Source organism: Notechis scutatus, chromosome 4, assembly GCF_049901735.1.
Source record: "Notechis scutatus isolate UNSWTSFEM ecotype Mainland chromosome 4, rNotScu1.2, whole genome shotgun sequence".
Taxonomy (NCBI): domain Eukaryota; kingdom Metazoa; phylum Chordata; class Lepidosauria; order Squamata; family Elapidae; genus Notechis; species Notechis scutatus.
The window spans coordinates 74,683,167-74,700,203 of NC_142012.1; the positions used below are offsets into that span (position 1 = coordinate 74,683,167).

The 17,037-nt window shown below is 41.3% G+C and overlaps 1 protein-coding gene across 4 annotated transcripts in view; it reads left to right on the plus strand.

Moving 5' to 3' along the window:
- CCSER2 (coiled-coil serine rich protein 2) overlaps positions 1-15,970 on the plus strand; it is a 48,976-nt gene extending 33,006 nt beyond the window's left edge. For 2 of the 4 annotated variants that reach the window (XM_026674221.2, XM_026674219.2), the window contains one exon: positions 10,927-15,970. In XM_026674221.2, the coding sequence (XP_026530006.1) occupies positions 10,927-11,021 (95 nt within the window). In that variant the 3' untranslated portion in view covers positions 11,022-15,970. Of the gene's footprint in view, positions 1-3,605; positions 3,646-10,926 lie in introns of all 4 variants that reach the window. The other 2 variants (XM_087963839.1, XM_026674220.2) reach the window with 2 other exon arrangements.
- The last annotated feature ends 1,067 nt before the right edge of the window (positions 15,971-17,037 follow it).

Below are 17,037 nucleotides of genomic sequence, written 5' to 3' on the forward strand. Positions count from 1 at the left end.
TTGTTCTTAATGCGCAATAGAAACAACATTTTTTGCTGATTTGTAGAGTTCTAATATAGAGACTAGAATTTTGGGTGGGTTGTTAAATGTTTACGAGGGAAATTTTAAAAGCAACACTTCAGATTTTCAAAACCTAAAAAACAAAATCTTACGACAGGCTTCATGAGTTTTAACATACGCAGGTTATGGGAAACAGACCTTCAAAGTAAAAACAAAGGTCAGATGGTTTAAAATGTGAAAACCAAGGAATATAGTTCTTTTGTAGTTTAACAACTTGTGTTCCTTGAGTCACTCCTGCATTATTTCAGGGTTTTATGTCAGGGCATCTTAACTTGAGTATGGGGCACCCATGGCAATTGTCAACCAATATCTGACACAGTGCACAATATTGGTATACTTGTTTGTCATAATTAAGTACAGAAAGAGTTTCAGAATAAGTGGAGATTTCAGTTAATATGTTGTACTTAAGCTAATGTTTAGTTTGACCACAATTTGTTGAACAAACTGGAATTTTGCAGACAAATTGAATCATTGCCTGTTTAGTTGGGCTGCTTTCCCTGCAGTGTGTTATCATTGGAGAGAGAGGGAGAGGGAGGGAGGGAGAGAGAGAGAGAGATTTCCACCAGGATTTCTTTTGTTTCTGGATTAATGTTTTGCTTTTGCATAAGTTTTATGTGTGTGCCCTTTTAGAGTGAAGAACTGGGACAGTATAGATTTGGTTTGGATCTGGGAGGTTAAATTCTCCATGTCTAGTTTAGAAAGGAGATCAACATGGAGAATATGGACCTTCAGTAAGGAAGAATCAACAAAGTCTGTAAAGCTTTTTGTAATATGCTTTTTGGCTTCCCTTGGCCTGCATCTCTGTCAGTTAGCAAGGTTCTGTTTTTTCCATAGTTAAATACAAGCCAACACTTACAAATCAACCTTAGCAGTGATGGGATTCAATTTTTTTTACTACCGGTTCTGTGGGCGTGGCTTGGTGGGCATGGCAAGTAAAATCAGAGGTGGGATTTGCCGGTTCTCTGAACTACTCAAAACATCCGCTACTGGTTCTCCAGAACTGGTCAGAACCTGCTGAATCCCACCTCTGAACCCTAGACCATGGTTTCAAATGGAGTGTTGTCCATTTACAGATGGATTAGACTAACTGGAAACAGCTATGCAGAACAAATCCTGATGGTCAGGTATTCAGATCTAGCTGATATAATTTAAGACCTTTCTAAGAAGGTGCAAACTAAGTGACTAGCTAGACTGGATTAACGGTTAAAAATTTGGGAATTGGCAAAGACTACCCAAAATACAGTCCTTTTTCAAAGTTCTACTGAGGGGTAAGCATTATAGTGGTGATCCTTTCCCTGTCCATTCCTGAGCTTGATGCCATGCTGTGTACAGCAAAATCTGGGAACTGAACTGTAGAGGTGGCCATTTTATTTCATTTGGATCTGACCATATGAAGGATTAATAGCTGTATGGGTGTCTCCAAAGGGTTCCAGTTAGCTGAAGCCATATCCTGATTATAAATAGGTTTTCTTTGGCTAAAAGCAACAATTTGAAATATTTTGTAGCAGCAATTAGACTGAAAACCATTTTTTAGTTTACTGCCACTGCTTCTGTTCCGGAACAAATGAACAAAAATACAGAACATAAAGCAAAAGAAATATATGTAATAGTAGATAAATATATTCAGGGGTGGGTTTCTACCAGTTCTGTCCACCTCTGTAGAACCGGTAGCTCTGAAGAGCAGCAGAACCAGTTCTGCGTCTGCTGATGTTTTTGTCCATCCACCCACCCGGGCTCTTACCTGATCTTTATTTCCTGATTTTTCAACTTCAGCTGCTGAACGAGGCACAGCTGCATTTTAAAAAGCAGGAAAAGAGGGCTGTTTCACAGGCTGCTTCTCAGCACTCAGCATGCTAATGACGATTTACAGGCGCATGGCAGAGAAGCTCGTAAATCCCGAACCGGTAGTTAACCCTGTCGTATCCCCCCCTGAATATATTGACTTACCAAGACATCTGCAAAAACAAAAAAAAAGTCTGTTATTAATGTAGCTGAAATGATTCTCATTATTCCACAAAAAATAAAACTATTCTTTTTTTAAAAAAAGAAAATCTGCAATGTGTTGGCAACAGAGATTTATCATTGTTTACTTCTGTTGTTCTGCTATGTTTTTCCAAATTCCAAACTAGCTCCGAGGTTTTCTGGTAGACTTTCATCAAATCCAAGCCAGGCCTTATTATCCTGTTTAAATTTTGGGAATCAGACAAGATTGTCCGGTATTTGCCACCTAACCGCCGACTAAATGTTTAAACCACTCAGCTTTCTAGATTCGTTTTTCTTCCAGGTGACACAGTAATATTCTTGGTGTTTACTCAATCAGAAACAGAATTTAAACTGAGAATTGTCTTTGATTAGGGATGGGGAATTGGCTTTTTGCTTGTGTAAAGCAACATATTTTGCCACTGGCCTTATTGTCTTGCTGTTGTTGGGGTCTATTTTGGGAAATTTTAGAGAAGCAAGAACTGAAGCTAAGATGGCCTTTCAGAATTCCAGTGGTATGTTTTAAGACAAAAAAATATCCAGTGACAGGATCCCCAGACAGAAAAGGAAGACAGCAAATTTCCCTATCCCTTTCTTCTTATTTCAAGGAGCTACCCACCATTTAAATTTTATTTCTTAAAAATAGTAAACTGAAGTTTGCAATATTTCCATTAAAAGAGGAAATTTTTAATATTTTAAAAATGTTTTTAAAAAGTTGGAAAAGAGAGCTTGAACCAGTGCTAAGGAGGCATCTGTGGATCTATTTGGTGCTTTGATGCCCTTGTCTCAGAGATCCTAATTTTATCAGCTGTATTTGTTGTGAATATTATTAAAATTTATCAGGAAGAACAACACTTCTGTGCAAAATTGATTCCAATAAAATAGAACATCATGAAAACTTACAACTTTTCATTAGAGATTCTTAGCTCTTGTATGTACCGGTTGCTGGGAGACCTTATCCATTAAGCAGCTTTTCAACTTACATAAATTTAAAGGCAGAGAGTAACTCCATAGGAATTACAAAATCCACCCGCTCCATTGTCCATTTTGTCTGAGGCTGATGGGGCCTGTAGTTCAACAATATAGCATAGCAGATGTTCAGCTCAAGAAATTAGGAAGTTATCCAAAGATAATTGGAGGCCGAGTGGTATGCTTACACTGTAGAAAATTAGGAAGCACAGAAATAGTCTGCCTTAAGTGGAAAAAGACAAAGTGGAATATGGATTTGTAGTATAACACATTAAAGCTTTGTGACCTGGTGGACATAATAAAATTATGCAATGGCCCCTGAAAGCAAAATGTGAGGGCAGGATCCATTGGATGACCGGATGTAGTTGCATTCTGAGACCTGGGTAAAGGTGAGTAGCGGTATTGTTGCATTTAAAAGATGTCCTCCTTTTGCCTTTTTGACATTGGAGGACCTGCATTGTGGCTATCACAATGTATAAAGAGGATGTTCTTAATCATGGCACTGGCTCATTACTGTGTCTTGGCCCTCTGATATCACTGTCCTTGTCTTTTCTTTTTTTCTTTTTGTCTCTGCTTCCTATTGTGCTATTGACAAGGAGTTGAGGAGTTAGTCCATTACTTCTGTGATAAAGCGTGGTACAGTACAACTTTAGATTTTTTCCCCCCGACCTCTCCTTTTGTGTCTTCACCGTTGTGCTTTCTGCATGATGCATGCAGACCACATTGTGCATGCTCTTGTCTTGTTTTTTTTTTTCCATATATATATATTTCACTGTGTAAATAGGAAAAGACTGGTCTACACTTTTTAATGAAATTGAAAACATTTTAGGATGAGAGCGGCGTTAGCGTATGGTAGCCAAACTCAAAAGAATTCTACAAGCATATTGTTCGACTCACCAATGTGATTCAAAGGTTTTTGAATAACCGTTTATTAATCAAAAACAATGCCACCAGATTCCTTCTAAGTTTATCTTATCATTGATAAGCTTAAATCACATTTTCAGCTCATATGTTTTAAATGTCAGGATTCCGACAGTTACGCCAATTAAATCATGAGCCTCGAACCACACTCCCAAAACTAAAAAAGATTTATTTGAAGTTAACATTCTAAGTCCAGCATTTACCTGGCATAGCCAACTCTGAGATATGTAATTCACTGTCACCCTTGATCCTGCTTTACCCCCCCACCCCCACCCCTCTGGGTGTATCATCCAACGTAAAATATCCATAGCCAAGAGTCATCAATCATGCTCTCCAATTAGATTTTTGTGCTGCAGAAGCTTTAGTCATCTAATCAGTCTTTGAAGAAAATATGAATGGAATGTACTTTCGATTCCACACTGCTACCTGCTCTTTGAAATTCCCCCCTTCTTTCTATTGTCAACTATAAAATGTGTATACAAAATGTTTTATGAGTTGACATTAAACACATTATATACAAACATACACTCCACTACACAAGTTTTGAAGTAGTTCCCAAGTTAAGTGGTGAATCTGTTTGTTTATAAATTTTTTGTTAGGGAGCATCTTAATGTGGAACCAGTCATCACAGAATATAGCCATGCTAAAGCGTTTTTTAAAAAAAATAATAATAATAATAGTGCATCTTGAGCAGTGGTAGTATTCAAATAAAGTCGCCACTGGTTCGGGGGGCGTGGCTTGGTGGCCGCACTTTGTGAGCATGCACACACTTTGCGTGCATGCGCACGCCAAACACACACTTTGCGCAGGTGCAGAGGCGTTCTAACTTGCCTCCTGCAAGCCTGCATGATGGTGGTCGCAGCAGCTGCCGCACGGCGCTATTCTGCACCGCGCAAAGCAGCTGCGCTTTGAATTCTGGCCATAAAAGTGAGTATGGTAGCCCGGGCGGGTGGGTGGGCCAACCATAGAGCAGCGAAGAGAACCGGTTCGGTCTCCACTGCTCATCTCCACTACCGGCTCTCCAGAACCGGGCAGAAACGGTCAAATACCACCACTGATCTTGAGAGAGATGGGTAGATTTCTTTCTGAGAAAACCTTCTGCTTTTTCCCAGTGTCAGTAACAAATGTTCCCAAAAATGCTATCATTATTATACTCTTTTTTTTTAAAAAAATGATATATGACTTCTTTGGCTGCACCAAAGTTGAACTTTAGACTACAGTAACTCCACTGGAATATTCCAGTGCTCCAAATAGGTCACTGGTGTTTTCTTTCATCCTTACATTAAGGGAAGCCTGGGATTGTCTCCCTGCTACAAAAGCAGAAGGCCTAGACAACCTGCTTGATTCTGACAAATACAGTTTTGATGGAAAAAAGAGACTCATTCTCAGTTTTGGGCTTGTATCTCTTAAATTGTTGAACTCCCTCCATCAAATTCTCCCTACGTATCGATCGATCTCAGACGTTGGACAATTTAAAAAAACAAAAAAAAACAAATGAAACAAGCCACAAAGTAACTCACAGCTTGCACTCCATTGATATGTAGGTAGTCCTTGAGTTAACAATAGCAACTGGGACTGGAATTTGCCATAATGAAACAAGACAATTGTAAAGTTCAATGTCACATGACAACGACCCTTAGCAACAGCAGTTCTGGCAGCCCTGGTTGCCAACATGAAGCAGGGATCTTGCTTCCGCCTTCTTGCAGCCTCCCCAGTGATTTTGATCGTGGGAAGCTGGCAGGGAGTATGAGAAACCGTGACGATCACGTGACCCCCCCCCTCCCCCCAGGCAGGCTGCAGTGGCCGGAACTCCAAGGACCAATCATAAGTAAACACTGGTTTAGCATCCTCACAAATTTGTATGGATGCTGAACAGGTGGTCATAATCCAAGGACCACCTGTGTCAAATAGACCTACATGAGGCTCACTAACATGGTCAGAGATGTGCAAAACAATTCAAAGATCCAAAGGGGGCAAACTGCTGCTTTTATCTATACAGGTCATCCTTTGACTTACGACTACAATTGAGAACAACTTTTCTGTGGTTAAGTTGAGACATTTGTTTACGGGGGTTTTGCCCCATTTTTTAAACTTACCTACCTTGCCACAGTCTTTAAGGGAATCACTGCAGTTGATAAGTTAGCAACCCGGTTGTTAAGTGAATCTGGCTTCCTCCTCGACTTTGCTTATCCAAAGGTCACAAAGAGGGGATCGCATAACCCCGGGACACAGCAACCGTCATAAATAGGAACCGGTTGCCAAGCACCTGAATTTTGATCACATGATCATGGGGATGCTTCAAAGGTCATAACCCTGAAAAATGGCCAAAAGGCTGGTGCTTGGTTGCTCAGGAATTGCCCTGAATTGGATTTATTCCTGTTCATATAATGATTACTGAGCTTCAAAAGGCAAGAACAATTATGATAGAAAAACAGAGACATTTCCTAATGTTGTTCTGACCCAAACTTGGTTCCAAGGAAGCAAACACGAGACAATGGTAACAGCACAACCTTTTAATGTTTCTTAATGAATCCCGTTCCTTCACGGGTAAAAGGCTGCTTCAAACCAATTAGCTTCGATAAGAAAGAGCCTTGCCAAGGTTTTGCAAGGCTGTCAAGAATACCAGATAAAGTTACTAAGCAATAATTCAAACACCAACTCAAATATTCCTAACGTCCACCAGGCTTGAGTATAAAACTTCTTTGCTTCCTGCAAAGAACTCTGTTTTCTCAGCTGGCTTTTATCTTTTAAGGGAGAGGCCATCACCTTCCAGCCTTACTCCCGAGTCGCCCGTGCTGCTGTAGCTGCTCTTTCCTTCGAGCAGCCCTTCGCGCACACGCACTGGGCACAGGCTCCTCGGGGACCTCTTCATCACTGCTACCAGCCTCCACAAGCTCCGAAGGCAGCACCCCACTCCCTGATGGTCCTGGTCCCATCCCTGCCTCACACGCAGGCCCCCCATCTGAGTCCTCGCTCTCTGAGACCTCAGCCATCCACACCTGCTGCTGGCGAACCACAACAAATGTGATAAATTGTCATTCAGCACGTTCCAACCATTTTATCACATTTGGGCTCAACCAAAACCAGTTTGCTGTTTTCAAGCCATCAGGTTTTGACAAGGGCTTAATTATAAGAAAAGGCTATCTTGCTAATTGTTTAAATTAAGGGTTTTCAGTCAAGAACCATGACTACAAAAAGAAGACACATCAGGTCTATTCTGTGAATTGTTGTGCAGCAGTAATGCTGTTGTGCAATAAAGTCTACAAGTCCCCAGGCTGCTTTTTCCAAAAGGCAACTGGACTGTCTTGTTTTTTGTTTTTTATTTAAACCATTTCACTTCTCATTCAAGAAGCTTCTTCAGTTCTAGCTGAAATTAGAACTGAAGAAGCTTCTTGGATGAAAAGCAAAATGTTTTCAAAGAACAACCCCCACCCCCAGGAAGTCCAGTTGCCTTTTGGATAGAACAAGTTTAGGACAACCATGACTGAGACTGAGAATCTCCACAAACATAAAGCGTTTAAAACTATTTGCACAAAATTGGAAAAGTGAAGAGATTCCGACTGAAGAGAATGTGGTTAGGATAATATTAGAATGTGCAGAAATGAACAGGCTAACACTGGCAATTAAAGAGAAGGAACAATTGGAACATTATATGATATGGGAATTATTTATCAATGACTGGAGAATAAATATGGAAATTAAAGAAGACTAGCGAAAAACAGTGAACACGTGAAAAGAATTAAAAATGTTAAGATGGGGAATGTTATAAGAATTGTATATATTTTATATATATCAGTATTAAGGAAGAATAAAGTATTAATACCAAGCAATCAATATGTATAAACTGTAACGGTTATTGCACAAGATATTTGTACCCAGATGACACACTATTTAAATGGAAGATGGATTGTTTGTATAAAATGAAATAATTTTTTAATATATATAAAAAAGAAACACATGATTAGTGCAATCCTTCCTTCATTTTCCCAGCCAGTGGAATTCTGGGAGCTGCTCTCACCACCCAACCAGACCATTCCCAGTTGAGTTAGAGTAGAAGACAGAAACTTTGAATGAGGAGATGCAGAGGGTAATTCAAGTGTTGACACAACTGTCATGCCGCCATCAGAATTGACAGTTCTTGTCTTCAACCCAACCAGGAGGGTCTATATGTGCTCCCTGGCTATTTTTGACCAGGGTTGTGAAGATCACTGGATTAAAATAGTGTCCGGAGATTCTGCCGTCACAAGAAGAAGGTGCACGTTTCTGCATTTGGGACAGTAATTTGACTCGTTAAAGCAGCAAGGATTTGCTGAAGGAAGTGAGTTCCTTCCTGGCACAAAACAGGTTCTGCTTTAACAGACGGGAGCTGAAAACCAGATGGGAACTTTTCCACCATACCCAGAAAGCAAGATTTCCTTTTCTTGTCTATATAAACTTGCAGTAACTTCTTTCAAATGCTAGAGAAGTAGAAAGTGACTCAAAGCAGTAATTTAATCAAGGAGGAGTTGGAAAAGTTGAGCCTATATTTTCCGTATTTCCCCCGCCCATTGCTTTCAGAACTGGGTGAGGGGGAAATAACTTAGGGATACTCCTCCTTATACAAACCCTTTTATCTGTTTATTTCCTTCTTTTCCTCCACTGTCCTGTCGCTGACCTGATTAGACACACTGTCCATTAGGAGAAAATTGATCCGGTTATGTTTTTTCCCTTATTTAATTCTCCCTCCAAGATAAACTCTTTATAAATGTGAGTCAACTAGTTTTGTCTCTGGCTTTCTCTCTTTCAAGGAGAAATGTTTTGTAGATCAAGTAGAAGAGAGAGGAAAAAATTCTAAATAGATTTTAATTGGATCAATCTGTGAAACAGTGCAAACCTATCCATTTTTATTTAGAAATGAAGGCTGCTTAATTTAACAACTTGGGTTTAAATTATTGCACTTGATGTTGGACCTGTCAAAATTTTGCACCTGGCCTTTCCTCCCTCTTCTCCCAAAATTAGATTTTACTAGGCAAAAGTCAGTTCTAACATTTTCGAGGCTTACAATTCCTTTCGATCAGAGGTCACCTCACACTGATAACTAGTTTAGTTTTATTTTAGTTGCATTAGGCACACTTTTTCCTAAGCAGAAGAGATTCTTTAAGAACAGAACACTACATGTGGATCTTAACTCACATATTTGTGTAAGAGCACAAGTAATTAGGCATATGTTTTGTTTTTCAACATGTAAATAACATTTACTTTGTAGCATTTTTATGCATTTTCGGGAATTGGTGATACAGCGAGGTTTGCTGTAGTGTTTTATTCTGTCCCATTTACTGTTAAATATTAGTATATAATGTTCTTCCTTGTACTGATCAAATTCCATGTTGTCACCCCTCAGTGGTGGCGATATTTTATTCAAGAGTAAGGTAGACTTCAGTAAATGTATATATATATGGTAAGAAAGGATCTTCTGTAGAAAAATCATTTTTTAATTTGTGTGTAATGCTGCCTGGTCCATGGTGAGGTAAAGGGGTTGAACAATTATTTTATTATCTTCCATTGGATAACTGTTAAAATCCTGAAATGGAAGAGAACACTTTTTATATCAGCAAAAAAATAATGCCCTCCAAAGTGTTTAGGGCTTGAGACAAGCAGGGGGATTGTGTGGGACTACTGTATGTTGAGGACAGTTTGCATTTGTGTTGTGTTGTATGTTTTCTGTCTGCAAATCATGCTGGTCTGTATTTGCCATCTGCAACAGTTGCATGTCTTCTAACATCACATCTCTGCAGGTGGGTACATATAGTGTATAGAAAACCTCTGTTAAAGTCAAGCCACATGCACTGTGCTAAAATGAGACTAAAATACAGGGAACGTGTTATGTAGCTTACTGTCCGTTTTATCTTGTGATAACTGAGATCTCAGACCTGTACCCTATTTACTCATTCACCAAGTTATGGAATTTTTCCTTACATTTATTATTGTGTCTGAAAGATAATGATCATGAAACAGAACGACTGTAGTAATCCCAGGTTGCATACTGTGCATTAAAACATAGCTTATTAACCCAGCCTAGATAACCTCCTACCTAAGCCTTGCATTCATTAACAGCTGAAGAACCCAAAGACTTTGAAATACATTATGAAGATTTCAAAGTCAGATTAATCTAATAAATCAAATAGCCTTTAGCCAATGGATCTTAGGAAGACGGTGTTCGTGTGGTTAAATTTGCTCATACAGTATTTAATTGTGACACAGTTACGTCTGCTATTGTGGCAAAAATTAGGAATAGGCTAATTTTTCTGCTCTAATGCAGGGATCTTCAACCTTGGTAGCTTTAAGACTTTAAACTTCAAGCATGGCTGGCTGAGGAATTCTGGGAGTTCAAATCCACAAGTCTTAAAATTGCCAGGTTGGAGATCCCTGCGTAATGAATGAAATATTTGGAGAAGTTGCCCAATTCATCTAAACCGGTAAAGACCCTGTCAAATGAAGACAATCGCCTCATTCTCTGACTGTTGTTTACTGGTACAATTGCTGCATTGCTCCTCAACTATGGAGGATATTTGCCTTGGGAGTTGCCTTCAACTGGATCACTTCAGGAAGAGTCTTTTAACTGCATTTAGGAAAAGAGTCCAGTTCCTCCTTTTTACCCACCCTTTTCCAGTTTGAAGACTAGTTGATTTTAACCGTTTTCAGCTGATATTCAAGTTTTAGTATCAGTCCCCTTGAATGACCTCTAGACTAGAAGGCAAAAATACAGGTGATAAGAACACTAATAAGAGTCCAGTTGAGTGTTGGCATTGTATAGATTGCATACAGATCTAAATATAATAATGGATTTTGACTGCAATAGTTTATTCCTTTGTTGCCCTTGCAGAGGCATGGAAAATGTCGGTTTCGTTGCCCTTTGCTCTTTAACTTTAAAGACAGAAGTTAATTTTGAAGCAGATACCAGTAAGGTTCCCATTCTTCCTTATCCTAATCTGTTGGTCTGAAATGTTTCCTCTACAGCCTCAAGTACTACAGCCTTCCAGCCACCTTCCCCATTCCGCAGACTTCAGCCAGGGAAAACTAGCAAAAGCATCATCCACCGTGGCTCGCAGTGAACCCCCTCCTCAGGACCAACCTGTTGGCCACGAAGGCGACAATGCTGCCCTCGGCTCCGGCACGGACAGCAGGCGTGAACCAAGCACTTTAAACACACAGCGGAACGAGGACAGCTCCCTGGCGAACGCACATTCCATCAAGAACGAAGGGGTCAGAGAAAAAGCTAAAGACCTAGCCAGTCGGAAATCGAAGGCCTTGCAACCCCTTGGACCCTCGGCCAAGTTGAACGCGCAGGACGGGCAGGCCAAGCTAGCTCTCAAAAGTCACAGCTCCAGGCCAAACCAGGCTTTGCCACCAAAGATGTCGAGAGCTCTCCGAGCCCCGAAGCAGACCGTGCCAGTGCCTCCTCCTCATCCTCATCCAGCAACCTCTTCGAGAGTCTCCCTTGTGCCTCCACTGAGCAGCCAGGCGCAACCCCTGTCGGAGTCCAACCTCTCCCTTCCAAGTAGCAGGAGCCAGAGGGCCTCCAAACTTCGCCCTCCAGCCATTTCCTTCCGCCCCAAGCCGAGGACAATCCCCCAAACCATCGTAGCTCCTGAGCAGCAGAGGTTTCAGGCTAGCACCTCGAAGCCCCTGACGCCAGCGAAAGATGCCCCCCAGAACCGAGACCCAGCCCTTCGCCCCGGGGAGGGCCTGACGTTGCATCGTCACTCCCGACTCCCTAAACCAAAGACGTAGCCCAAGCGGGACTCTCTCCAATGTCATTGCCGTGGTCCTTTTCCCATGACCCTGCTTGCCCACGCCTTTCCTGGCCAGGAGGCCCCAGGGAGAGCCTGGAGGCACCAAATGCTGCACGTCTCCTGAGTAGGCTTCTTCTTATCATCTCAGTTTTACCCTCTTTAAAAGTGTGCATTGCTCCTTCAAGCCTCGATCTGCATGAGCCTGTGACCTCTCCTGAGGGCACCAATGGTCTTCCCCTGCCCAGGAAGTTGCTGACGGAAATTGTATCCTTTGGATGTCTCCCCCCCGCTTCAAAGAATAGACGAGTGAGGCCTACCTTCTGGTTCTGGGAATTAATTATAAGCGATGGACAAATGATACTTGCTGATCTCTCTCTCTCTCTCTCTCTCTTTTTTTTTTTTTGGTTGTGTAGGTTTCTTCTTTCCATGTTGCTCTTCAGCCATAAGTCTGTCTCTGTATCTCAAGAGGCCTATGCAAATCGTCTCTATTTATAACCCTCAAACTTTGTAAAAGATGTATATTTAATATTTAATGGAGGTTGTATGTTTTCGCAAGAAAGATCCCAACTTGTTCTCTGTGTTTTTGGGGTCCATATTCACAAGTGGCCACAAATTTTCACAGGGTGAAGTGGATATATTTATATTTAAATTCTTACCCGTTCCTTGTAGATAAGCTGTAGAATATATAAATGTTTAATCAGTTATCATGGCGTAACTGAAAAACTGTATTTAATATATATCCCAAGACTTTGGTTTATACCAACGGTTGTCAAATGGCTTTGTGATGGGACTCTGGAAATGATGAGTCCATGACCGCCAGCTTGTAAATTTTCATTTCAAGGCTTCCTTAATGGTAACACTATTTATTGAGTTCTGTTACAACTAAAAATCTCAAAGAAGCCAATTTGGAATGTTTGCACAAAATTTTGCCATATGTGTAGGGATTCAAAAATTATTTTTCATAATAAAGCTTACGTTTTTTAAAACCCTATTTTTAAAATGCAAATGCATTTATGTACGCGCACACACACTTGGGGAAACCTTGGGAAGTCATAAAAGAACAAAAATGTTTTAAACTTTATCGAAATGATAGAAAGTCACTGGAGACAGAGAAATTCTGTCAGATATAGGCCATCAATGGAAGGAAGGCTTAACGAGAACCACAGAAACAAACGTTGTATATGTGGTTCAATTGTCTTAAAATCTTATTCCAGTATCAATCTGAGAACACTTGTTTGAAATGGCATTTAAAAAAAACACTTAAAAGTGTTAAATAAAACTTGAAAAATACACCACAGCATTCATTTTGAGCTCTGCTGACTATTACTTATAGAATGCTTCTTATAGAAAAACACATCCTTAAAAAAACAACAATCAAAATAACCTTCCCAAACCTGGCACACTCCAAATATATCGGGCTAAATCTTCATCGTCCTCAAATAATCTGGCTAGCTAGGAACTGTGGCCTATTTGGAGGGCACCAGATAGGCTAAATTAAGCCAGGGAAAAGTAGCTTTGGTTTTCTTAAGAAGGATAAGTAAGAAATATATGGAGCCAACTTAAGTTTATCATCAAAAGACTGACCCAGGAACCATTAGCTGGGTTTGTGTCGCTTGTAAACCTTGACGGTGTGCAGTGAAATGTTCTTGATGTTGTTGGCCGGAAAATGCTTTCTTGGGTGGGTGGGTAGGGAACAGTTTCTTCAAGTGGCAGACATGCTCTAAGCTTCAGTTGCCCCTTTTTTGTGATGGTGGTTGAAGGAGGACTGTGTTTAAAACAGGCAGGGTTTTTTTGTTTGTTGTAACATTAGCTCCATGAACCTCAACGAGGATCACAACCTTGTTTAATCCAGGCCGACCAGCACATCGGCCCAGGTAGTTGCGGCTGAACCCTTGGCCGATCAGTCTGGCACCGTGGGGGTGTGTCAAACGCAGCCTGTCCAGTGAGCCGTTGTCCAAGCATGCCCACTGACCCAATGGGACCCAAGGGTCTGCCTACTTTCAACACTATAAATATGATGGGATCCTATGTAATCGCACAAACATCGGCTGTCCAGAGGGGGATCAAAAATAAAAATTAAAAATCTACAACCACCGTCTTGCTCTTTTTGACACCTTCTGGATGCCGATGATCGAGCTGTTTCTCCCCCACTCCCCTAATATTTAACCCCATCTTCTTGTCCCTGTCAAGATGTGAATGTACCATGTCAACAGAAGACGCCTAACCACTAAGGATACCTGTAGAGTTAGACAAATGAAAAACAGGGGAGAGAGAGGAGAGAGAGAGAGAGAGTTGTCTCACACTTCTCAATGGCAAGTAATAACTGTAATCTGGCTTACAAAAGCACAACTGCATCAGGTTGAACTACGTCTGTACCATGGTATGCATTTAGGAGGGCCTTCAGCTAGCATTTTTAAATTCATGTTCCTGGCATTAACTTTAAGCACTTCATGAGAAGTAACCCTTCGAGGTGGCCTGTTTGCTTCAGGAAGATACAGCTCTTGGAAGGGGGGAATTTCTTTCCCAAGATAACACTAGCCTTTTGCTCCCAATTTCATTGTCAGGCTGGCCATGGCGCTAGAAGCAAGCTGATGGTAGCAGATGGCAGCGTGTAAGGTTGGCACTCAACCTGTAAACTCTGTCTTGAGGCAACTTCACTCACCCAGAGAGGGTTGACTGAGCTGCCCTGAGTCGTAATTTTGGGCATTATGTTCGGGCAAAGCGAAGGTGGGACCTGGTGGGTTTTTAAGCATTGTTTGTGAGTCTCCCTTATACAACTGAGAGGGCCACCCCTTTTGAATGCAGTTGTGTCAGAGAAAGTTCTTGTGTATGTTTAGGGCCGAGGTCTCCAAACTTGGCAACTTTCAAGACTTGTGGACTTCAATTCAATTCAACCTGGGAATTCAATTCCACAAGCCTTAAAGTTTGGGGACCCCTGGTTTAGTATGATCTGAAGGCTCATTCAAGTGGGTAGGAGTCTCAGATAGGCAGCCAGATTCACAGTGGCCTTAACGATTTCTTTAAGGTGGAAAAAAAAGAATCTTACGGGATTTTATGAATTTTTGCTTTTTGTTAACATGCATTGTGTCCATTGGATTCTGCTGCAATTATTCCTAAGGTGTTAAACCACTCCAATGTGTATCATGAAGTGGAAATGGAACAAAACAGATTTGCACTTGATGAGCGTGGAGTTGTGCCTAAATTTAAAGGTCCACGACTGAAGTAGTGAAATAGTTTTTCACTACATATTAATGTTCATGTTTCAGGTTTTGTTTTTGTCTTTAAACATAAGCTTTCAGCCCCTGAAACGCTTCTCTGCCTCTTCACTATCCCAAAGTATTCCTGGAACTGTGGCTTTGCATGCCTACACAACCTGGTCTCGCAAAGCTTTTTTTGTCTTGTTAAGCGTCTTCTTTCTGAACCCCCACTTTCTTCACGCTGTAACTCAAAAAGAGAAAATTCCTAAGGCGTTTGTCAAAACTGAGGCTTGCCTTTAGAATGGCTTGATTTGATTATTATTATTTTTTAAAAAAACATTAGTCAGCAATAAATGCCATCTGCCTTGTGCAAACAAGGAGCATCACATATTTCAAGAATCCAGGAATAGGGAGTTGCAAACCGTCTACACCGCTAAGCCTTTTGTGCGATGGTGCATTAAGCATCCTAAGGTTGATTCCCCCCCCCCTCTCATTTTTTTGGCATTTTTACTTTTGGTAGACTTTCCTGCTTACCACCAGAAGCATCCTGGAACCAGACTGACAATTCCATTTGGTCTCCCCGTTATCTGATAGTAGCGGTTCTCCAAATGCAACAGACCTGGTCCAGTTGAATTGTAACCCCATTGGAAGACAACGCCCCTAAATTTAAACCTGTCCTTGCCTTTGGCTGGTTCAGCCTCTGTGGGATTATCGTGTCAGTGAGTAGTGCCTTTGTTGAAACGCAATCATGGTTAGAGAAATTGAGCTGGGTCTTTCAGAAACTGAAGTTTAACGTTGATCAACTGCTGCGGTCAAGCTGCTCACTGCCTGTGTGATTCTCAAAAGCACCATGATTAATCAAGATTAACTGCAGCCTTAGTCTTTGTACTAAATCAGTACTAGCTGCAAAATACTCTTTAACAATGTAGTCTCTTTGCCTAAAGGGGAAAAAGAAAAAGAAAAAAAGAGAGAAATACTGTATACTGGAACCTGCTTGTAAAGATAATTTAAAAAGCCTGTATGTAAAGACTTTCCTCAGTGTTGCTTTATTGAATAAACTTCCTAATTCGAGTGGGTTTTTGTGTGTGTGTGCTAGCTGTCACTGGTTGTGTTGGGGTGTGTGTTTTTGCTGGGCAATCAAAGAGAAACTTGAAATGAATCCTGTATTTTGAATGGATCTTCTGCCACCTAGTGTGATCAGTGGAAATTACTCTGTAAAAGGAGATAAATTTCCAATCCAGGGGAATTTAGCTTATTCTCAAGACGTGAGATTGATTCTATCTTTTATATACCAAGGGTGTCCCACCTATCTTTTATATACCAAGGGTGTCCAATGCTTGTGGACTTCAAATCCCAGAATCTGGGAGTTGAAGTCCACAGATCTTAAAGTTGCCAAGATTTGACACCCGTTTTTGTTAACTCTCTTAATTCTTGCAGGATCCAAAACGAAACCTCTGTTTCTGGTGACTGACCCAGATTGGATCCTGCAACATTACCCTGGGACACGTATATTTGCCTTCATTTGTGTCTTAATTGTTCTCTTGGTCTAATTGCCTACTGCTGCTGCTGCTTGTGCCAATCCGTCATCAGACATTGGCGATCCTACTTTTATCAACAGCCGCACGACAAAGTGCTGCTGAGTTTTGTCCCTGAGATTTTGAAGCCATGATGTTCTTCTGCCTGGAATCTTCCATCTTTCCTTGGAGGATTAAGTGAAGTATGCCACATTTTTCTGGGTGACGCATCACATGTCCAAAATAGTCTGACTATGGTTTTGATTATTTCCCTTGGCCTCCCAGGCGGCTTATCCAGTGGTGGGATTCAGAGGTTTTTTTTTAACCACTGGTTAGGTGGCTTGGTGGACTCGCTTTGTGTGCAGGCACACACTTTGCGTGGCAAATACGCACTTTGCGCAGGCGCAGAGGCGTTCCAACTCGCCTGCTGCAAGCCTGCACTCTCCCGGTTGGTTCAGCAGCTGCCATGTAGCACTCTGCTATACTGTGCAAAGCAGCTGCGCTTCAAAAGCAGAGGATAAAGGTGAGTATAGGAGCCCAGGTGGGCCCAACTGGTTCTCGGCCGCGAGAACCAGTTCAGTCTCCGCTGCTCATCGGCGTTACTGGCTCAGCAGAACCGGGCCA